Below are 24,910 nucleotides of genomic sequence, written 5' to 3' on the forward strand. Positions count from 1 at the left end.
GCTGTTAATACAAATCAAAACGTTGAGAAAGGAATGTGCACTGTGTAAACTGGGGAGGGGGTGGTTGGCCCTGTTGGTCAGTATTAACTCTGGTTGATGATGATGATGATGATGATGATGATGAGGATGATGATGATGATGATGATGAGGAGAGGTGGCGGAGGAATGGTTGAAACATTGGCACTAGCAGATAAGGGAAGGGTGGAGAAACAGAGGTGGATGCTGTAGCCAGGCCATCAGATTTGTTCTGACTTCTGTTTGTCCAACACTTCCTGTACCTGTCTGACAACTGCTAGTCTCGCTTTGCCAGACCCTCCTCCAAAGAGCGCTGAAGGAGGGTCTGGCTAGTCCACACAGCATTCCGGGATGGGAGGAAAACTGAGGAGCAGTTAACCATAGTCCTCACAAATCCACCTAATTTAAAATGCCAACACAAAGAAAGCTGAAAGAAACGGAAAAGACATGCATCCAGTGGAATTTCCTGCAGCACAGGAGCAATCCCGGAAGTGGAACGTCAAGGATATAGACTAGACAACTGCTGACCCTTCAATTTAAAACCACACTGGGCGCCCGGATAGCTCAGTTGGTAGAGCGGGCGCCCATATATGGAGGTTTACTCCTTGACGCAGCGGGCCCGGGTTTGACTCCAACCTGCGGCCCTTTGCTGCAAGTTATTCCCCCCTCTCTCCCCTTTCATGTCTTCAGCTGTCCTGTCGAATAAAGGCCTAAAAATGTCCAAAAAATAATCAACAAAAAACGCACTAACCAATATTTTTTATATTAACAATGGATTACACAGCTGTGTAATATCAAAACTATAGCTCAAAGTGACAAACACAGAGTGATCACCCCTCTCTGCAGTTACCTTCAGCTCTACAGAGCTTTATAGTGTTATTTAGCTCATTGTTTTCCATCCCATAATTGTACGGTACTCTTACGTTACAACACCAGCTGCTCAGCAAGCAGACCGACACAGTTGGAGACGCTGGATTTCCACAGGCAGCTGAAATAATGGCAGAGAGGAGCCATTCAATTCATTCCCTATGAGAAGTGGGGAACATGGTGGAGCATTCAGTTTACTTCCACTTCAATTTATAAATAGAAGTACAGTAGTGATCGATTCACTATTTTCTCGTTTGCCCTTTTTCTTTTTAATGTGATTTCTGGATGAAATAACTCCATGTTAAAGTATTGTGATTAATTCACTGAGTATCACCTCATCTATTCCGCAGCTTATGAAATCAGTCTGTTTAAGAAGCAACTAGATAAGCACATGTAAGTTACATTTGGTTTGTTGAGACAGACACGTTTACATGACCTGCACCGATGAGGACAGACATGTGTTTCCTCAGCTGTCAACACCCCATCATCAGCTCCAAAGCCTGTCACTCTGCAGGTTAGAAACGATCAAGTACATCGCTCATTTTTCATCAAATCTTATCAAAACTAAATCTGATTCAGGACCTACAGGAAGGCTTATGTCAACCAACTGTCAGAGATCCTTTCAATGACCAGATGTTGTCCAAGACTTTCCAAACAAAGTGAATCCAAAGAAAAACAGATTAACATGGAGGCGTACTTCCCAACCGCACTGTCATCATACTGTACATGAAATGGCACTAAACGTAAACTGTTTAAGGACATGATGCCCAAATGCTGTTGAAATGAAGACCAGACATATTTCATCTATCCACAGAGGGTTGACACTATAATATAAACACCTGAACAGTTTAATGTCATAAAACAAATGTGGATGGTTGTGTTGTCCTAATTGCATCATTAGGGCTGCAACTAACGATCATTTTTTTATTATTGTTTTGATTAATCAATCAGTTGGTCTATAATTTGTCAGAAAAAATGTATATCATTGTTTCCTAAAGTCCAAGATGACGTCCTCAAATGTCTTGTTTTGTCCAGAACTCAAAGATATTCAGTTCACTGTCACAGAGGAGAGAAACATTTGAAAATAATCACATTTAAAGTGCCCATATTATGAAAAAATCACTTTTTCTGGGATTTGGGGTGTTATGTTGTGTCTCTGGTGCTTCCACACACATACAAACTGTGAAAAAAACCATCCATGCTGTTTAGAGTGAGATACAGTTTCTGAATGTGTCCTGCCTTCAGTCTCTGGGTGAGCTGTTAAAAATCTGCACGGCTTTCTACGTCACTAGCCGAAACGAGGGGGCTAACCATAGCATGCTAGCGCTAGCTCATTCTCAATGGCAAAACACTGCTATAACACACATAAATTCACCCTAATCTACAAAATAAATTGTTTAGAACTACTTACATATCCCTGTTCTGCACACAAAGTTGGAAGTGCGCCTTCGTTAATCCTGCCTTGTACAGGCCGAAGTTGGAGAAACAGCTAGCTAGCTCATGTAATCCTTACCGTTCGGTATTTATGGAATGGACCATCGGAGGAAAATAGGGGAGGGTCATGTCTTTTTATTAGGGCTGTCAAACGATACACCTTTTTTAATCGCGATTAATCGCTGAATTTCTATAGTTAATCGCGATTAATTGCATGTTTTATCACATGATTAAAATTCTATTATTTTGCATTTCAGAACAGTTTTTAAGTACATATTAACAATCGAAAGCCATTCTTACCAGTGTATCTTGATTGTGAATCATATGAATGCAAAGAAAGTTACTTTATGAACTTGATTTTAAGATTTGTAATTATTTATTTACTGTGTAAACAAAAGAAAAATGTGTGAATCTGTCATTATTGCACAATTCCTCCAAGTATCAAACTAAAAAACTACAAATCCCTATCCTTACCAGAGTTAATATAGTGTTTAGTAACTCCTAAAAAATGTTGATTACTCACTGACGTCCAGTGATCACCGGTTAATGAGACAGTGTTTGCAGCACTTTGAGTCTGTTCCAGTGTGGCTACTTTCTCCGTGTCATACAGGTTGTGTATCCGTGAAAACTACTGTCCCCCTCGACAGCAACGAGACAGGTCAGACAGCCCAGTCTCACGGCAGTTCGTGAAAAACAACACAGGACTTTCACCCAGGTGAGCGGGGATCGCATCCCGCGTGTGGCGTTTTGTTTCCCGTAGTCTTCCTAATCACAACCGTCCCGTTATTGTGGCGCGTCCCCAGCGTCCGTCCCCCTCGCATCGCGATTAACGCGTTAACAGTGACAGCCCAATTTTTATTACTTGTTGATGGGAGGGTCATCCAATTTTTTTAGACAGCCCTACTTTTTATTCCTTGTTGATGGGAGGATCATCCAATTTTTTTTAGTCTAGTGGGGAGGGTCACCCAACTTTTGTATTCATGAGAACAGCAACATTTCAAAGTGGCTTGTTTGGTGCGTATTTATCTATGTAGCTCTCTCAGTCTCGGCCCCCATCGCTAGCAGATGGGTCCCTCCCTGTTTAGTCAGCCGGACCTGTAGCTTAGAGACCGTGGGATGTCTCAAACTGAATAAATCCCACTCGCACATATAAACACAAAACTGCTTTGTTAGCTCCATCGTGTTGTAACTAAGTCATCTGCTGAATATATTCTATTCATTAGCATGATTGCCGTACTGTTTAGTTCAAAAACATCCAAAACACCGTACGAATACAGAGCTGACCAGACACAAGCTTTTATTTTGAAAAGCCGAACCTCGCGCCGCGGACAGCACCAGCCGGCAGCCGGGAGGGCATGAGACGGGAGGTATATCCTTTCGGTCCGGTGATTATTTGTGAAAATGTGCAAACGACAGCCTTTTCAAGGCATTTGAGAAGGAGTGGTAGCATGTAAGCTCCCAAATTGACGCTTGTCTGAGAAATGGAGTTTTGGATAATGTTCAGCTTTGGCAGCTTTACCTATGTGCTAAAATATACAATGAGTGAGGAAGCCTAGTGACGAGTCCATAGCAACCAGTGTTGAATTACCCAGTGTGCTTTGCTGAATGGTCTCAATGTTTTGTTTTATTTCATGTGAATACTAGTTTACTAGATAAGTTACTTAGTATTTGAAGTAATGCAGGAAGTGTGCATTTAGTTTCCATGCTTATTGTGTTTCCACAACTATGTTAGTGAGTAAATCTACTGAAATGGCCACCACACCATAACAGAGGAGTGGGATGTGTAAGATCAGAATGCAGAGGTTTAGTCACATACAGTATGTCATGGCTGTAAAAAAACAGTACAATAAATTGTTGGGTAGGATCGTCCCTTTTCTCCCAATCATTTTGGAGGGTCATCCAAAATGTATTGCTGGTGAAGGGAGGGTCAGGTCTAATTTGACTAAAGGTCCCAAAACTCCTCCAGTGGCCCCTGAGATAAATAACGAACCGTCCCTTACCTAGCTACTGAGCGTGTGATCTAATCTTACCTAGCTACTGAGCGTGTGATCTTACCTAGCTACTGAGCGTGTGATCTTACCTAGCTACTGAGCGTGTGATCTTACCTAGCTACTGAGCGTGTGATCTTACCTAGCTACTGAGCGTGTGATCTTACCTAGCTACTGAGCATGTGCGACTGCCAACAAAGATGTTACAGCAGTGAGAGGTCTCACTCTGTAGCTAAAACAGAGACCTGAACACAGGGTGAAAAGAGGAGCTGTAGCAACGTGCAGTACAACAAAAATATGGTGTTTTTTGAAAATTAAACCATGTAAACCTATTCTGGTACAACCTCTAAATACAATTATGAACCTGAAAATTAGCATAATATGGCCACTTTAAGAAGCTTTAAGTTTTGAGTTTTTTTTACTTAAAAACTTAAAAATACTCAAACTGATTAATCAACTATCAAAATAGTTGATTTGAGAGTTGACAACTAATTGATTAATCTGTGCAGCTCCAGTGTTCATGTTAATTTGTCCCGTCAGGTACATGCAGGGGCTTGGTCCCTGCGTGACTTGCTCTACTTGGCGGTGTGCAGAGCCTGGTGCCTGATGAGGTTGCTGAGGAAGGAGAAGTTCTTGCCACACTTGGCGCAGTGGAACCTCTTCTCCCCGGTGTGGACGCTCTGGTGGACCTTCAGGTTGGTAGAAGTGGAGAACTGCTTCCCACAGTGGGGGCAGGGGAACGGCCTCTCCCCTGTGTGGACCATCTGGTGGCGCTTGAGGCTGCAGACCTGGCCGAAGGTCTTCCCGCACTGGACGCACTGGTATGGCTTCTCCCCTGTGTGGACGCGCTCGTGGATGCGCAGCTGGCACTGGTGGGCGTAGCGGCGGGAACAGAAGGTGCAGGCGTAGGGGAGGCAGGGCTGCTGGCACTGGGCTGACACACACTCCTGGTTCTGACTGCTGGATGCTGGATGAAGGGGGTTCTGACTGGGGAAGAGGGCGTTGTCCGACGGCCGGATTCCAGACCAGGAATGCTGGGTTTGCTGTTGCTGGGAGTTCACGGTCCCCATGGCAACCGGGGTATTGTTAAAGGTAGAAAGACTGTAGGCTGCATTACCTTCAAACATCCCTTCACTGCATGGCTCATTGATCTGAATACACAGCCGTGGCTGACCTGTGAGAGGGGTTACTTCCTCAGCTCCGTCCTCTCCACCTCGCCCGGACAACAACGCCCCCCCGTAGCTGTCCTCCGCTGCATAGGGGAGGGAGTTAGTCGCAGGGCGTGTCTGGTCTCTGTTGCACTGAGGCCGTTTAGAAACGGAGGCAAGGGCCGTCCTCACTTGGCTAAATGAGGAGTTTCCTGCTACGGTTTCTGCTGTGTGTGTGGAACAAGATGGCCGCTCCCCATCTTCAGTCTCGCTGCTCTCCTGCCATCCCAGCAGCGTTTGGGAGGGACTGTTTTTCTCTGGGGTAACACCTGATGAGCCCACAGCAAAAAAAACAGTTAGAAAAAAAGAGTTGCTGTATTCTTTTTACAAACACTGCACTACATATGATTTTACAAATATAGCATCTCGTCAGCTTCAATCAGGGTGCAAGATGCATGCTTAAGGGGCTGTCCTCAATAGCCAGTACATTAATAGAGCAGCAAACAAATATCTAATAAGTATGTGTAATGAAGTCACACTCCCTCTGTGTGTGTTGTAATCCAAGCTTCTTTGTAGATCTGCAAAGATTAATCGATTAGTTGTCAACTTAAATTGATCACCAACTATTTTGATAATGGATTTGAGTCATTTGTTTTCTCTGATTCCAGCGTGTTAAATGTGAATATGTTCTGGTTTTTTCTCTCCTCTGTGACAGTAGACTGAATATCTGAGCTGTGGACAAAACAAGACATTTGAGGACGTCATCTTGGGACGTTTTTCACCATTTTTCTGACATTTAATAGACCAAACAACTAATCAATTAATTGAGAAAATAATCGACCGATTAAATCGACTATTACAATAATGGTGAGTTGCAGCCCTACTGCTCTGTTCTTTTTTTTGAAAGCTGTCCGGCCACACATGTACGTGAGTGCCTTGTTTGCCGGTATGACGCCGAGGGCTATGACAGAGCGTCTTGGACGAGCTGCGGAACGCTCTGTAAGAGCTACGTGGAGGAAATCCCAGACCACTTATTGTCAGTATTTCCAGTACAGCCCCTTCAGTAACTACAACTGTGTGTTCTTTACATCTCTGCCAACCAGTTGTGAGCAGTTGCTGTATTGTAAACTGTGAGAAAGTGCTGAAGGGCTGATTATGAACAATTATTTTCAATTGTTGATTAATCTGTCAATAATTTTCTCGATTAATGGATGAGTTGTTTGGTCTATAAAATATCAGAAAATGGTGAAAAATGTGAATCAGTGTTTTCCAAAGCCCAAGATGACGTCCTCAAATGTCTTGTTCTGTCAGATATTTACTTTACTGTCACAGTAGTACTTATTTCATAAAAACAATGAGTCACACTGATTAATCGATTATTAAAATAGTTGGAGATTAATTTAAAAGTTGACAACTAATCAATTAATCGATTACTCTTTGCACCTCTAAAAAAGTGTCATAAAATCAAACTACAAATTAAAAAAAAAAAAAAAAAGTCACACATATATCTTAGCAGAAAGTTGAAAAATGTTGCGTTTACTTCACACAAGAGCAGCCATTTTCCCCTGTTGCCATGGGAACATTATGAAGTGACGTAATTCCGTGACGTGAACATCATCGAAAAGCTGCAAACCCCGCGATGAAGCCACGATGAAACCGCAGTTTTTGCAAGTTCCCGCAATTTCGTCGCATAAAACTGCATAAATATCCCGCATATTCCATTGCATTTTTTAAGAAAACGTGCCGCATAATCAAGGATTTTTGCCCGCAACAATCACAAAAAAACTCAGCATTTTTCTGGAAGGACTGGTTCATGCTCGAAAACCCTCCAATGTGGCTGAATTACAACAATTCTGCAAAGATGAGTGGGCCAAAATTCCTCCACCGCGCTGTAAAGGACTCATTGCAAGTTATCGCAAACGCTTGATTGCAGTTGTTGCTGCTGAGGGTGGCCCAGCCAGTTAGTAGGTTTAGGGCGCAATCACTTTTTCACACAGGGCCATGTAGGTTTGGATTTTGTTTTCCCTTAATAATAACAACCTTCATTTAAAAACTGCATTTTGTGTTTACCTGTGTTAACTTTGACTAATAATTAAATTATTGATGATCTGAAACATTTAAGTGTGACAAACATGCAAAAAAATAAGAAATCAGGAAGGGGGCAAACACTTTCTCACATCACTGTATGTTCAAGTCCTTGCAGGCTGATTTTCATCAAAGTGGAACTAATGGCTGAAGGTACAGTAAGAAAACAATCTAAAAAAGAATTTGTAATGTGAGTCTTATGGGACCTCAACAGTGAGCAAATCTAATCCATTTATAATGGTGTAGATTTATTTCTGCTTTCTAACGTTGGTGGTCAGTGGTTGGAAATTGAAGTGAAGAAACCTAAAGGACAAATCTAGTGATATGCTTTATTTTTCTTGTTGTATGTATCTACCTTCAAGTCTGATATATCTTCTTCCTCTGTGCCCCAGTCTGTCCTAGTGACAGCATGTATATCGAGAATAAAATGGGTCCCAAGACTGAAGACTAAATTCACAACAGCCTGAAAAAAGTCCTTTCTGTAAGATAGAGTGAGTAGGAGAATCACTCCAATGCAGTCCCTGAAATGGTCATTTAGCCTGTCGATTACAATATGGTGGTCGACAGTATCAAATGCGGTGCTAAGGTCCTATAAAAATCTCCAGCGTCTGCAACCATCAAAACATCATTTAAGACCTTAAGGAGCTAGTTCAGTGGAATACAATTTGCAAAAACCAGATTGAAGTTTATCAATTACCCTGTGCAGTTCAATTATTTGAGGGGCCGACTACCGTGATGAAATACTCAGATGTGATAAGGTTGTGTGTGAAGGACACAGACATAAAAAGAGTAGCTTGTTATTGTATAAGTGTTGCAGGGGTGTAGAATATTCATTTAAAGTGGTTTGGAGGGCGTGCTCGCGTGTCATTCGAGCAGTCAGCAGCTGGCACGCGCAAAAGTCTGTCCTGCTGCGCGTGCTCTATACTTTTTTTTTTTTTTTTACAATCCTCTTGTCATAATGTTTTTCTGCCACAAACGTTGCCTCGTTGCATACATCGCCGCGACTTGCTGGTCTGGTGTGCAGGATTTGGTGATCATTGGGGCGGACGGATCACGGCTGTGCTCCTGTATCGGGCGGTGGCACACAACTTGCATTTTACTTTGGATCATCTTTTACTATTTCAAAGTGCACCCACCCTTAATATTTTCTTTTTACCAGACATTTTCAGTTAAAGGTTGAAATCCCTGGCACCAGGATGCTCCTCCATCGGTCACAGATCATCAAGTGAAACTTAAATCTGTCATGGCTGGATTTATTCACGCACTTCAAAAGATATATTAAAAGCTTCTTTCGCTGCACATTTTTATTTACAGCATGATGTTGATGTTGATATGCTGAGAAAACAGGTAGTTAGATGTAAAATCCATAGACAGTAAAATAATGGACCAGTGAAGGATATTAGAAGCACTTTCCCGGTGATGTCTGAGCGTTACTGAGCAGCCTCCAACTGAGCTTGAAGATGTAAATGTGATGTGAGCAACCTGTCTGAAAGTTGGAAGTCTTCTGGTAGCTGTGCCAAGAGAAATCTCAATCATTCCCAATCTAGCAGAGACGGAGAGCGTGAGTAGGAGCTGTCCATGAGCGTAGGAGCAGGAGCAACTTTTGGTAAGTATTCTGATTATTTTGTCATTTTGACTGTATGCCTCCATGTTCCCCCGGTTGCCTGAGAGCTTCTCCTGTACTATACGGTAATTCCTCTACTATGCGACAGTAAGTCTCGTGGTTATGACACAATCGTTAGCCTATTTTTATAAAAACGTCTGCTACGGAGCCATAACGTGAGGTACAAGGTAATGGAGCCTTTTATACATTGTCGTGTTTCTTTAGAAATAAACAACGGACAAATAGAGTCTTTAAACTCTTCAGATGTAAAGTTATTCTCTGTCAAAGTGACGTCAGAATGAATGGCAGTCAATGGGATGCTAACAGGAGCTGATGGCTTGGTAGCATCAGAGTCTCCCCAGAGGAGGTACGCTTTTCGGATGCTCGCTTACCCCCTTGGTAAAATCCGACATTGGGGGCATATAGCCAAAATGGCATTATGTTTCAGAATTTCAATAAAAAAAAGTTATAGGTTGCTCAAATTGGATTGGTCAAATTTAGAAATAAAAATTCAAATAGAAAACTGGTTGACTTACCATAGCCCTGTTGTTCTCGCGGACAGTCATGTTTGAGTTTCAATTTTCAAGCCGTTTTCTTGGCTCACATGAGTGACAGATAGATGGATGGATGGATGGATGGATGGATGGGTAGGTAGGTAGGTAGGTAGATAGGTAGGTACTTTATCCCAAGGAAAATATTAATTCTACCCTGTCCTGGGTCGCCCATATGTTGGTATGTCAATTATTTCAACTTCAATTTTTAAATCTGAATTTGACCAATCCAATTTGAGCAATCTGAATCTTTTTTTTCTTTATTCTGAAACTTCAATTTTTTAATCTGAATTTGTGACCATTGAATACATTTTTTTTCTTCAAATTCAGCTCTTGAAATAGTCTTTTCATTTCAAAAGAGGTGAATTCAGAACAAATACATTCAGATACATGGTTTTCAGAGTAAAATACTCCAATATTAAGTATTCAGTGGCTGTTAAAATTCAAATACTTGTGTCTCTTATATGCTTCCATCGAATTAATCATAGAACAGCTGAGGAGGTAAACATGGACAGTTTGGTAATGATTCCACTTTAAACTAACTGGAGAGCTGGGGTGTGCAGTAGCTTGGTGTGGGTTGGAGTGATTGAACGGTGTGACAGAAGAACAGACTGATACCTTGCACTTCATGCATCTTTTCCACCTTGCGCTGAGCGCTGCTCGTGTTTTTCAGACATCTCTGGCCCTGGAAAGAGGAGGCAGGCTTTTAGCTGACACAAAGAACCTTGCCAGGCTCTCACACAGTTATACTCATTATTTAATATAGGAGTCATTGTGTAAGATCTATGTCCTAGATAGAATCAAATTATTTCATTAAGATTTACTTTGTGTACATATTTTTAACTGCAGAATAGAAATGCATTCCACTGTGACTAAAACAGTAAACCATGACACCATACAAAAACAAAAATCATTTATTTACACTACACTGTATGTACAGTATACATCAGTACACATGTAAACCCCCCTCTCTTTGGTGAGCTCATAGCTCAGATTAAAAGGAACATTAAATGGCTAAACATTCAGTTACATCTGATGTGATGAATCCAACAGTTACTGCTCCCGTGCAGTATCCATGTCCACATCAGTATGTATAATCCTAAAATATTTCATATTTTCATTTGGTAGACAGTACCATCACAACTGTAATCACACTTGGTTAATGTCTATTTGTTGAATGTGTAGAGAGTTAACACCTACAGACGTCAAATTCCTTGTGTATGTAAGTATACTGGGCCAATAAAACTGATTCTGATTAATATGAGGAAAGAACAAACAGAATTCTTATTGGAAAACAATAGAATTCTAACTCTCATTAGAAAACAGAACAGAATTCTCACTAAAATATGATAAGAAAACTCCTCTTTCAGTCAAATCTTTATTAATTAGATGGAAAATAGAAATCTAAGAAAGAAAAAAAGCCTGATACCAATATTCTCAGTGCACTAAAGCACTCAAAGACAAAGATTCCCAATCCCTGTCTTTCTGTTCCAGACAGAGTGTGTGACCTTTGGCACCTGATGAAGAGGGACAGTTGTAAAAGAATAAACTTGTTTCGTCGTTTATGACACAGAGGGCCCTATTTTAACGATCTGAAACGCAAGTATCAAACTCCAAACGCAAGTAGCTTTGTGGGCGGATCTCGGGCGCTGTTGCTATTATACCGGCGGGATAAATGACTCTTGCAAATCTAAAATGGGTTAGTCTGAAGTAGCTACATTACTCATAGGTGTGGTTTGGGCGTAATGTGCAATAAACCAATCAGAGCGTTATCTCACATTCCCTTTAAAAGCAGGCGTGCTTGTTCCATGGCGGATTGCTATTATAATGGCGGATTTGCTAGGCGCATGCTCTTAATACATCCATGGGCGCACGCCAGGAGCGGTTCACAGCCGAGGAGACCAACGTTTGCTATTGATTTTTCTTTTTGACAAAATGTAAATAAAGAAATGTCACAAAAAGCATACTTTCCGATGTTTTGGGCTCACTCTCACTGAATCACGAGGTTATGAATACATGGTGATATTTTTGCAATGTAGTCTAACATTAGACCGAGATGACCTCACTATAGACGATGCAGCTCTTCTGTCTCTCCTCTCCCGTGCTGCTGCTGCTGTTGCTGAGGCATTTGGGTTGAGTGCAGAGATGTATAGTAACGAAGTAGAACTACTTCACTACTGTACTTAAGTACTAAAAGGCTGTATCTGTACTCTACTGGAGTATTATTTTTTTCTCCTACTTCCACTTTTACTTGAGTACATATTTTCGATAAGTTTAATACTTTTACTCAGACACATTTTTTACGTGCAGCATCGTTACTCATTACTGTTGTGAATTCCTCACGCTACAGAGACTGTGTATTACAGTGTGTGTAGTTACGGCTACGTTAGTTACGTACGCTAATTATCAATAAATAATTATAAATCCATGAGATCGCCTCGCGTTTCTTTTCATTACGGCAGTTGCCTGTTCAGAAGTCAGAGACAATGTAAATTGGTACTCTTTCTATTTAGCTATTGTTGCAGCAGATTAATCTATTCCTGAGTTGTTTCAGTCTGCAATGAGTACTGAATATTAACTTTTTACCCTGTTTCACCCTGTGATGTGAAGCTGCTAGTTAATCTGTATTTTGCTAGCTGTTCTGTATTTTGCTAGCTGCTAGTGTGTCTGTATTTTGCTAGCTGCTAGTTTATCTGTATTTTGCTAGCTGTTAGTTTATCTGTATTTTGCTAGCTGTTAGTGTGTCTGTATTTTGCTAGCTGCTAGTTTATCTGTATTTTGCTAGCTGCTAGTGTGTCTGTATTTTGCTAGCTGCTAGTGTGTCTGTATTTTGCTAGCTGCTAGTGTGTCTGTATTTTGCTAGCTGTTAGTGTGTCTGTATTTTGCTAGCTGTTAGTGTTGTCGGTACACGATCCGTTCTGCCTGCACGATCCGTTCTGCACATGCGCAAGATAATACTGTTTTACGTATCCATACGACCTGCTCCACGCTAGCCTATGGCTAGCCTCCACCGGGAAGCTAACGTTAGTTTAGCTAACAGCTAATTCGGCTAACCGCTAGCTGACAGCTAGATTCAGTCTAAAATAACGTTAACTCAAACGTAATGGGAAAAGCAGGCTACAGCTAAATTAAGACTTCACAGTAATAACAATAAAGACAAGTATTGAGTGATTGTATTTTAAATGAGCACAAGTAAAGTAGAACTGACGTAACAGCTGTTATATATGTTAGGTGTTTGTTATATATGTCAACGTTTATTTTCAAGTTTTATTTTGAGGGTCTTTTAAAGTTATTACATGCTGTCTCAGCTAGCAGTTAGCCGAATTAGCTGTTAGCTAAACTAACGTTTGCTTGGCTGTCGACCGGAAGCGTGGAACAGATCGTGCAGTGTCGTAAATCCTCGTACAACCGCGCATGCGCGAACATTTTGCGCATGTGCAGAACGGATCGTGCAGGCAGAACGGATCGTGTCCCGACAAGTGTGTCTGTATTTTGCTAGCTGCTAGTTTATCTGTATTTTGCTAGCTGCTAGTTTATCTGTATTTTGCTAGCTGCTAGTGTGTCTGTATTTTGCTAGCTGTTAGTGTGTCTGTATTTTGCTAGCTGTTAGTGTGTCTGTATTTTGCTAGCTGCTAGTTTATCTGTATTTTTCTAGCTGCAAGTGTGTCTGTATTTTGCTAGCTTTCCACTGTACATCACACATATTACTAGCTAGTGTGTGATACATTTTTTGGGGCTTTAATTGTTACTGTGCTGGAGAGGATGTTCATTTTACTTGCACAGTGTGATAATTGTACATTCTATTTCAGTATTTGTTAATAAGTGATTAATAACCCACTGTTATATCAGATAATAGTAGTTATAGCAGCTGTGACATTAATGTACCGTTTTTGGGTTTATTTCAGAAACGTCCTTCATATATCCAGCAATGTACAGCTTGTGACTGCCTATAACGCACCATCTTACCACCAAGTCAAAAGTTGAACTCCAACAATGATATTCAAACTTTTGACTGCTTTCTTTAATAACTACATAACACAATACTTGTACTTTTACTTTCAGTACTAGTACATTTTAAAATAAACCACTTGCAATACTTAACAGGGCTCTCAAGTGTCATGCATTGAGCGTGACAGTCACTCATTTCGGTCTTTTGTCACGCACTCCCACCACACATTGTATTTCTCACGCGGAAAAACTATTTACAATATATTTAATATGCCGCACCGCCCAAAATTTCTCCGGCGCGCCGCTCTCACTATGGAACCGGCAGGAATCAAGCGCGTCTCCCGTGGAGTTCTTTGTTGAGCCTGCCACTTATCAGCCAATCAAAAAAAAAAAGGGGGGCTACACAATAGCCAATCAGAAAATAGCACTATTGTATCTGGGTAAGATTTAACGCAACAACCAATGAAAAAAAAGCATAGAGCAGCGTACAGACACTTCCCTAAACGTTCACTCATTCAGAGACCAGATCAGTTCTCTTAATACATCCATGCCAGAGACCCAAACGGGGCTCTGTTTCTGTCAGACGGTCTGAGATCTACCGTATCAGCAGAGCAATCATGTAATGCACAGCAGACTATGGTGCAGGTAGATTATTTTCTGAAATATAGTGACTACTCTAACTTTATTTTTCTCTAAATATCACGACTCCTTCAAATCTCAGAGAACACAGATATATTTTGAATGTGCACAAAGTTTTGAACATGAGCAGAAATCTTGCTCAAAACTTAACAGTATTACAGTCCAGGGGTTTATTAATAAATTAAAATGAATTAATGTATCATTGAGGTGAATAATTGTCATATGCACATTTAAGGAGGTTACTTCCCCAACAAAAGATGCAAAAGAGAAGGGAAGAGTAAATGATGCTAGGCTACATGTGACTCAGATATAATTAGAAAAGTTGATCTACAGGAGAATAAATAGTTGAAAGCAATACAGAATGCCTGAGAGCCTTATTGCAATATATTCCATTATGTTTTTATATTTGGATTATAATCTGTTTCCCTTTACATAGATATTTCCAGCATAAATTGATTCAGAAAAAGGTAGAAATAGGTGCATACAAATTCACCAGAATGCAGGAAATTAAGTGTTTAATGCTCAAAATGTTATGGGGGAGGACCCCCAGACCCCCACCATCATAAGTCACCATGTGGAAATGGAATAAATACTTTGTATTTGGTTGAATTGTTAGTGCCATGTGTCAAATCTTTTCTTCTGCAAGTCTGAACAATTATTAATAACAAAAAGGAAACATTAACTATAATAAACACCCCCATTCCCGCGATCCGTCCAACCAACCCCTTGACCTTTTTTTTTTTTTAGCTGTCACTCTTGCCTGTCTTCAAAACTTGAGAGCCCTGACTTAAGTACAAAAAATGTTGAATACTTTAGTACTACTTAAGTGTGGTACTTAAAGAGCACTTCAACTTCTACTCCAGTCACTTTTTTGATAGAGCACTTGTACTTTTACTCAAGTATAGGTCTCTAGTACTTTCTACATGTCTGGTGGCATTGGCACATGCAGTTCAACATCACATCTCCTTAAGTCCTCTAATATTTCCTCATTTATGTCATCAACACATCCATGATTCATGGAAATGTGTAAAACAAGGTCATATTTTTCCTTGTATTTATGTATGGTTTGCAAAAATGGGAACTGCTGCTGAGATGAAGCAAAGTGTATGCGCACATGCCACTGACTTTAGACTAGGTTTTTCCTGGTCTGTGGCGGAATTGTTTTCTGAAACGGCAAAATAGCACTAGGGAACGTTTGCGCCGGAACATGCCTCCTCTTTTTGCTGAACCGCCCCCGGGAGTGCAAGTTAATTCCCTAATTTACCGCCGTGAGTCTGTGGAGGGAAAAGTCCGCTGTGCGTCAGGTGCAAAATAGGAATGATACATGCGTCGGTGTACAAAGTGAATTGCGCTGGGTGCAAGATAGGGCCCAATGTGAGTGTGACAGACGCTTGTTAATCTTTTCAGAGTAAAATTCCTTATTCATTTTCTCATCAGTTTCATCATATATGATATTAAGACTAGTTTATACATTATATTTTTAAGTCCGACAGTGCATAGAACCACAAGATGTTGAGCTGGGACTCTTGGGCTACCGTGTTTGTGATTAGGCATTTTTACGAACTTAACTAAATCTAATGCTAAACTTAGCTTAGCTGTTTATGATGAAGCTATAAGCTATACCTTCACTGAGCATTGCTTCAGCGAATGTGTGAGCTCTGCAATGTGCCCTACCTCAGTGGTGAGCAAAGAGCAAATTTCTTATCATCATAAGGCAGCTTGATGAAAAATGAAGTGCTTAATAATAACCCTCAGTGTTTAAAAGTGAAACTGTAGCTGTAGTAAAACAGCACTGTGTAAAAAAGGGGGTCAGCCCTCTGGTCCCACATTTCTAAGATTTTTCTTAAAATTAGGCCCTATGTTAGGGTTAGGGTTAGGGCTACATTCCATCTGTAGTCCATTGCTACTGGATAATATGTTGAGTGTAATTGGCTACCAAATTGGGAGAAAGGGGGATAAAATCTGATACACATTTATGAAAAAGGAAATGTGGGAACATAGGGCCTACTTTTGGAAAAAAAATCTTAGAAATGTGGGAACTGTGGGAACATAGGGCCTAATTTTGAAAAACATCTTAGGGCTGTGGGAACATAGGGCCTAATTTTCAGTGAAAAAAAAAAATCTTAGAAATGTGGGAACATAGGCACGCTCCCAAAAAAAGTCTAGCCCTCTTCAGTGAAAACCCCTGGCTGTAAATCTTTGGTGCGGCAGTGCTGTGGGAGGTCTGGTCTTTGTGTTAGGTGCTGGATCTTCTGGTGCCTCTTGAGGTTGCTGGGATGGGAGAAGCGTCGGTTGCAGACGGAGCAGCTGAAGGGCCTCTCCCCGGTGTGCACGTTGTGGTGGATCTCCAGCTGGCTCTGGCACACAAAGCTCTTGCCGCACAGCGTGCAGGTGAAGGGCTTCTCCCTGGTGTGCCTGGCCATGTGCTTCTGCAGGTCTGACTCCAGGAAGAAGCGCTTGGTGCAGCTGGTGCAGCCGTACGGGCGCTCCATGGTGACGGCGTGGTAGAAAGCCAGGTGGAAGCTGCTGGAGAAGGGCTTGTGGTGGCTGTGGTGAATTGAATTGAATTGGTGGCTCACGGAGGAGTTGATGCTCAAAGTGGAGGACTGCACCTGCACGGACCCGTGTCCTGCTGATTCCTGAATCATGGTTGATGTAGTGTTTTCATGTCTGCCTCTGGCTGCTTCTCTCTGTGTCTGGTCTACAGCTGACCACTCCCACTGCTGTGACACCCCCCCGCCATCAACAACTACCACATCTGACAGGGAGGACTCGGAGGTGTCTAATGCTGCCTTGTTATCTCTCCTGCCGTCCGTTACATCATCACAAGAAGCTGGCAAGGCGTCCCAGCTTGGCGTCATGCTAGCGTCTGAGCTCAGCGGCTCCCTCTCCCATGCTCTGACATCACTTCCTGCTAGCTCTAGCTGGGAACTGTGGGTTGTGTCACTGCTGCTGCTGTCAGTTTCAGCTGTCCTGTCGACAACAAAGGTGACGATGTCAGATCCACTGACCTCCGTTTGGCTGCAGCATCTGGCATCTGGCGAGGCAGCGGGGAGTGATGGGGCGGTGTAGGCGTCTCCTCTGCTGCCGGTGCAGGCGTCTACTGGCACCTCGTGGTTGGTGGCTCCGGTCTCCATCGTTCCCTCCACCTTGACGATCAGCAGCTCCCCCACCTCCTCCTCAGGTTCTGCTGACTGAGAGGACAAACTGATTTTATATATATATATATATATATATATATATATATATATATATATATATATATAAAAATATATATATATATATATAAAAAAATATATATATATATATATATATATAAAAATATATATATATATATATATATATATATATATATATAAATAAATATATATAAATAAATTATATATTTATTTATTTATTTATTTATTTATTTATTTATATATATATATATATATATATATATGTCTAAACCGCTGGCAACTAAAGTGAGTACACCCCTATGTTAAATTCCCATAGAGGCAGGCATATTTTTATTTTGAAAGGCCAGTTATTTCATGGATCCAGGATACTATGCATCCTGATGATCTTTATCGTGACTATTATTGCCACTGTTCATCACACCCCCAACCGGCACCGTCAGACACCACCTACCAAGAGCCTGGGTCTGTCCCAGGTTTCTTCTTAAAAGGGAGTTTTTCCTCGCCACTGTCGCACTTACGCATTCATGCATGCTCTTGGGGGAATGACTAGAATTGTTGGGTCCTTGTAAATTATAGAGTGTGGTCTAGACCTACTCTATCTGTAAAGTGTCCTGAGATAATTCCTGTTATGATTTGACACTATAAATACAACTGAATTGAATTGAAAATTGAATTGATAAAGTTCCTTTGGCCTTTGGAATTAAAATAGCCCCACATCATCACATACCCTTCACCATACCTAGAGACTGGCATGGGGTACTTTCCATAAAATGCAAATCAAACCAGCTATTAGGCTAACCGACATAAAACCATGCCAGTCTCTAGGTATGGTGAAGGGTATGTGATGATGTGGGGCTATTTTAATTCCAAAGGCCAAGGGAACTTTATCAGGATGCATAGTATCCTGGATCCATGAAATAACTGGCCTTTAAAAATAAAGATCTGCCTTCCTCTATGGGAATTTAACATAGGGGTGTACTCACTTTAGTTGCCAGCGGTTTAGACATTAATGGCTGTGTGTTGAGTTATTTTGAGGGGACAGCACATTTATAGTTATACAAGCTGTACACTTCATACTTTACATTGGAGCAAAGTATAATTTCTTCAGTGTTGTCCCATTAAAAGATATAATGAAATATTTACTAAAATGTAAAGGGTGAACTCACTTTTGTGAGATACTGTGTGTGTGTATATATATATATATATATATATATATATATATATATATATATATATATATATATATATATATATATATATATATATATATATATGAGAACAAATAGTTCCTGCCAACAAAAATCCCATTATAAAACAATTACAAAAATAGAGTTGCTGTCCATAGTGATATGGATGATAATCAGTGACTACATTTACAAGCACATAATATTCCGTGTTTTGCCCTTATTCTAATACTAATATTACAGTTTACATTCAGTTTGCAAAAATAGGATTTTTCCAACACAAAAACTTGACAATTATTGTTATCTTTGAATACAATATTAAATCCTTTTTTTCACACCCATTTGTTACATAAAATAATAGTATAAAATAGTAACAAAAAAATTCTTCTAAATGAAAGTCCATATATCTATATTTCTTCATATTTGTGTTTCTGTCCAAAAGATATATTACATTTGGGGGGTTTTGTTTTTTTATTTCCAAACTATAAAAATGCAGTACACATTACAAGTATGTTCAGTTCATACACAAGACAGAAGTTAATTTCATATTTTCAGTTTGATAATAAAACTTCAAAATAGTATTATAGTATTCATTTCATTTTCAGAGGAATTGTTCCAACAACTTTTCCTGAGCTATGAAGCTCACATTTGCGTCATTGGCTTGGTGTATCTAGGTCCAGCTGCAGCTTTATAGCATCAATATACACCGAAGGCAGACAGACAACCAGGGCTGAACATTAACTTTGCTCCCCAGCCACAGCGACTAGCCACTCTGCATCTTCACTAGCCGCTATTTTGTGAAAAATTACGTTTTATTTGAATAGTTGACTATGGTTTGCTACAATTAACTTGAAGAACCAGATTTACAACCCTTTTAAATGTAAATGAGCACTGTAAACATAAAATATAACACTGCAGTCATCAAATATTCAGCTCTGATAATGTGTGTAAAGATCAGTGTTGGGTGTAACACGTTACAAAGTAATGCGTTACAAAGCAGAGATGTTCACAAGTCATTTTTTGGAAGTCCAAGTCGAGTCTCAAAGTCTTTGAGGGCAAGTTCAAGTCAAGTCTCAAGTCTTTTGCCACGAGTCCAAGTCAAGTCTCAAGTCTCTGGTTATCTGATCTGCTCCTAACACTGTATTGTTAAATCTTATGAATTCATAGCATGTCCTGTAGCTACCATCCATACAGTCCAGTATCAAAATCAGTTGTAGGATAACTGTATGGGGTCTACTTAACACATCCCTCTAGCCCTCTGACCTGGTGAAATATTAACCTAAGTCTGTCACATCATATGGATACAACTATAAAGATACTATTTGCCTGTTCCCAGCATTAGCACAACACTGCGATAGTTAGCTTGCTACCTGTGGTGAAATATGCTAAATGTAACGTCTCTTTCTCTCAAAAAAATTAATGTTGAAGTGAAAATCAAGAGAAAAGTGGCAGCGCCACACCAGTTACTGTACAACATGCATCTCAGTGTCAGTCCAAATTACGCACAATAAGCAGTTTGAACTCACTGATGTAATGCCATTTAATTATTTTCTAAGTGTTAGTACGTTCAGTGAAACTGAGTCCAGCGTGAGGGAGACCCGACTCAGAGGAGGAGAGGTTAGTGAGGCCAGCGACTCCACGGCAGGTGACAGTGCGCACGGATCTGCTGAGCCACGCATGGATGAAATAATGGAATAGTAAATAGGACTACAGTAACAGAAATATGTGCAGAATTAAGACAGTCAAGACGGCCCAGTGTTTGGTGGACCGGGTACACCTTGTTCACTTAACAGCCTACAAATCAACCACGGGATCAATTACGCATCACATGAGTAATTCCCCCCCCCCCGACACAGCGTTTGTTCCTGAGGAGATGGATCCATGCGTCCCGCCTCCTGTGGGCCATGAATGTCTGAGCCTCAGCAACTACTAACTATAAAGATACAATCTGCCTGTTCCTAGCATTAGCACAACACTTAGCGATGGTTAGCTTATTACCTGTGACGATATATGCTAAATGTAACGTCTCTTTCACATTAGTGTGTGAGTGACTGACCTATCTGGGTGCGTTTTGAGATGCCTGATGAGGTCCGACCTTGATGATCCGGCATCATGTATCTTGGTGACACACACCTTGCATGTAGCTGTTGGCTTACTGCCACTGTTTACTAAGTTATTGAAAGCTAAACTAATGACAAAAGGCACAACTCCGGGAGGACTTGGTGTCGCCATATCAATGTATTTTGTTTTATGTGAGTGTGCGCACATAAGGCATAACGCATGCGTTACATTGCACATTATGGCAAAGGACAGGGGACATGAGGCTCGTCATACGTTTCCCCGTATAGGCGCCAATAAAAGAAAATAGAAATACATGAATGAATTTAGATTTAAAAAGCAATAATTGCATGAAAACATGTTGACGAGTCTTGAAGCTCAAGTCTGAAGTCTTTTGGGTCGAGTCACAAGTCAAGTCCGAAGTCAGCTATTTGTGCGACTTAAGTGCGACTCGAGTCCAAGTCTCAGACTCGAGTCCCCATCTCTGTTACAAAGTAATGCATCACAGTAACGTAACTACTTTTTTGGGTAAAAAGTAGTGTAACGTGCTACTACTGAAAATTTGGTAACGAAACGTAGTTCCCTTTTCAATTCGGCGCAACGTTACTTTTCCCAGGGACAGATTTGACAGCGACACTGCCTTCTCAGTTGCGCGCTCACAAGCTCCACACAGGACGTGACAGAGGCTGGTAGCAGAGTAGTCATGGCAAGCGAGAAGCAGCCAAAGCTAACTTTTGAGAGCGTTTTAAGCTTTGTGGCTTTTTGCTAGACGGCGCTCTGAGCCAGGCAGACACAAAGCTGTCAACCTCACAGATGGATGCGGTGGAGATGGCCTCATACACACACGCAGCGGACCGCTGTGGACTTGTGTCTGTCGCACGGACACCCAAGGATTTCCAGAAAAGAGGCTGCATGTGTCTACAACAATGCACAGACCATCGTGGCTGCGCGACTGGTACAAATCGATACAGACATTAATAGTATACACTAACACCGTGTAACGCCGATGACCTGCTGATGTGCGTTCAACCCGCGCTGGACTGGTTCATAATGAATCAGCCGTCACTCTGTGAGGAGAGAATCCAGCCTGCAGTGGAGTTCAGACACTTCACTGATACACCAGAGACTGGCTTTATGGTCAAAGATAGTTTTGGTTTAATTAACTTCAGTCTCTGCCAGAGATGACTGCTTTTAAAAGTAACGTAAAAGTAACGAGTAAAGTAAAAAGTTACTTTCCATAGGGGGTAACTAAGTAAAGTAACGGATTACTTTTTTAAGAAGTAACGAGTAACGAGCAAACACTACTTTTTAAAAGTAACTTCCCCAACACTGGTAAAGATCCTTTTTGTACGAAAACGTGCAACCGAATAAGACAGACATAAAAGAGTAGCTTCTTATGCATATGCTAGGTGCTACAGGGATGTAAAAGATTAGTTCAAAGTGATTTGGAGCGCTCGCGTGTCACCTAGCAGCCGGCACACGCCCTCAGTGACGGGAAGCGGAGCGCACAGACCAAATGTCCTGCTAAATTGTCCTGCTGCACGCTCTCTCTGTACAAACCTATACCTTATAGTCAATGACCTGTATGAACAGGCAATGAACTGTTGCCTCAGCTTGCCATGTTGCATGCGCGCACGCTGAACGGAGCTCTGGGGGATATTTTAAGGAATCGCAGCAGCTTGCTGGTCTGGTGTGCAGTACGGGCCGCCGTGCTCCGGCCGTGGCACACTGGGTCACAGCTGTGTTCCTGTGTCGTGGTACAGTAGGCTACTCCAGCTACCAGAGAAATTAAATAAAATGAACAGTGTGATATCATTCCTCTGTTGGAATAACTACCTCAGTTTTGGTGGTGGTGACGACCTCCTGGTCAGGATCCTGGTCCATGTTGATAGGCTGGATCTTCTGCACAGACTGCTGAGTCCCCGAGTCTCGGTTCAAAAATCTGGTCCTGCCTTGCAGAGAGGGGCCTGGTGGACCAATAGAAGGAGAATAATTGGTTAAAGGGGAATTTGGGTTTTTATCAACCATTTCCCCATGCATGGCAGCAGGCAGAGAACGCCAGAAACATACCACACACGGAAGTGGAGCTATTTTCATTTCATTTGAAATCATCATTTTCCGGCTGCCATTAGGCGCGGAGCGGCCGCGTGCTACAGCGATCGTTTCAGCGTTGCCTCTATTTCTAGTGTCAAGCCAGACAGATAATCACATACAGGAAGGCCACAGTGCACCCGGACACTTAAAATAAAACCCCCCAGGTTTATGGTGAGTTAGATAACACGTAACCATGGAGGTATTATAGCCTATTGACCGCATCAAACACTCCACAGCTGCAGCCTCTCTCTATCTCTACCCTCGTCCGCTCTTCATCCGTAAACTCTGCCTCAAATGAATACGGACGGCCATTCAATTATAATGACCTCATCCACGTCATCAAAATCATTTAAATATTGAGCCACGGCACTGAAAATCTTTTAGATAACACAAGCCTATAACTTCTGTAACTTCTTGTCATGGGACAAGAAGTCACCTCATGAGATCAATAATGTTGTCAGACACTTTTAATAACAATCTGAGCCTGTCCGTGGCAAAAACAATCACTTTTAGTGGACAAAAATCGAGGGTGCACAATTGCCCCATTAGGTTACATTACAGCTCGGTTTGAGAAGGCCTGTCACTGCGATCTCGCTCAATGCTGGACCAAATTCAAAGATTTTTGTTCACATCAGTCTATTAGACACAGATGCATGGGGAAATGGGGTCCAGGTTGATACAAAAAAGACCCATTAAGAAGGGAAATATGGTGCAAAATGTGAGAGCTTGTAGAATAGGATGTGAGAACTTGCAGAACAAATCTGAACTTGTATGTAAAAAATATTCACACACGTGAGAGCTTGTTAAAAAAAATCTGATCTTGTAAGTTAAAATGTGCACTCCTAGAAAATGTTCACACACCTGTATTCTGAATATAAAGTCACAGAAAAAAATATTCACAAATGTGTAGATTGGTATTTACATAAACACAATGACAGCTGCAAACTTGAGCAACATTTACTCGTAGACTTTTTCCCTCTGGTCCATTTTCCATCACAACCACAACTCGGTGATTACAACCTCTTGAGTCTGTCACTGCAACTTCATAATGTGCTCTCTCACATCACAAAGTGGCGAATCTGCGCCTCAACTTTGGCTGTGGAGCTCTGAGCCAACAGAACGGGGAAAGCAGGGTTTCTATCGCCAGATGAGGGACAACTCTGTCCGGCTTATTTATGTAGCATGGAAGCTTGGTGGAATTAGCAAGCTAGCGTTAGTTAACTAACCAACCAGCCCGCTTCTAAATAAATACCATTTAATTATCTAAACACTTTTTCACAGTCAACCTGAAACACTGGCTGTGAGCTCCAGGTGTGAAGGTTACATACAGCAGGCTACCTGCCAGTGAGGCCCTATTCTGCCGGTTGAGGAGCCGGACCCCGGCGAAGCGGCTGCTGAGAGAGCCCTCCGATCCCTTCACTCTCTCCGCTCGGTATCTGGCGATGTGCAGCTCCAGCAGTTTGATTTTCCTGCGCAGAACCTCGTTCTCCTTCTGACTCCGGGACATCTCCAGATGAACCACCGCGTATCCGTCGTCCACAACTTTACAAATTTCTGCAACGGCCGCGTTAGCCAGCACCTCCATGATGGAGGCAATCTGAGAATGGAAGTCCATGGCAGTCGACATTGTCACAGCGAGCTTGAAACGCTTTTTGATGGACCGAACAGACTTTTGTCTTTAAAATTACACTGGTAGTTCTTAAACGTTGCAATGCTATCTGAAATGCATAACTAGGTGGTTTTTTACTTTTTCAGTATAACGGAGAAAAGCGTGGGCACCCAGGCTGTAGAGTCTTTGTTGATATGATGGCTGGCTGAACAGTGTGGTGTTTTTCCAGTATGAACTACAGTACAGCGCCCCCTCTGTTCAGGAGCGGACTGCCATACAGTAACACCAGAGAATTTAAAGGGCAGAAGTTCCCTATACTGTCTATGGAAGTTCCACTCCCTCGATACTTCCAGCTTCTGAACTGGTTGCAGTTCCACTCTGGTTCCACATGAGGGCGCTCACGGGCAAGTGCAGAATTAATGGAAGTCTATGGTCTATACCCCTCAAAATCCACTTTTCTCAGGATATCATTTTTTGTCTAGTAATTTAAATGTTGCATTCGAAAGGG

General features: G+C 41.5%; 1 protein-coding gene across 2 annotated transcripts; it reads right to left on the reverse strand.

Annotated features, from left to right (window-relative positions):
• Positions 1 to 4,732: 4,732 nt before the first annotated feature.
• Positions 4,733 to 24,668, reverse strand: LOC116060574 (zinc finger protein 23-like). Of its 2 annotated transcripts, XM_031314214.2 has the most exons (5): positions 24,132 to 24,668; positions 22,536 to 22,666; positions 17,290 to 17,472; positions 10,310 to 10,376; positions 4,733 to 5,781 (listed from the first exon to the last, which is right to left on the reverse strand). In XM_031314214.2, exons 1-5 carry the CDS (start codon positions 24,418 to 24,420, stop codon positions 4,880 to 4,882), a joined length of 1,572 nt encoding a protein of 523 aa, XP_031170074.1. In that variant the 5' UTR covers positions 24,421 to 24,668; the 3' UTR covers positions 4,733 to 4,879. The 2 variants fall into 2 exon arrangements, with proteins under 2 accessions (XP_031170074.1, XP_035856408.1); XM_036000515.1 differs by lacking the exons at positions 4,733 to 5,781; positions 10,310 to 10,376 and adding an exon at positions 15,841 to 16,095 and having other exon boundaries at positions 16,439 to 17,472; positions 24,132 to 24,664.
• Positions 24,669 to 24,910: the final 242 nt, after the last annotated feature.

This window comes from Sander lucioperca, chromosome 4 (assembly GCF_008315115.2).
Source record: "Sander lucioperca isolate FBNREF2018 chromosome 4, SLUC_FBN_1.2, whole genome shotgun sequence".
In the NCBI taxonomy this organism is placed as follows: Eukaryota; Metazoa; Chordata; class Actinopteri; order Perciformes; family Percidae; genus Sander; species Sander lucioperca.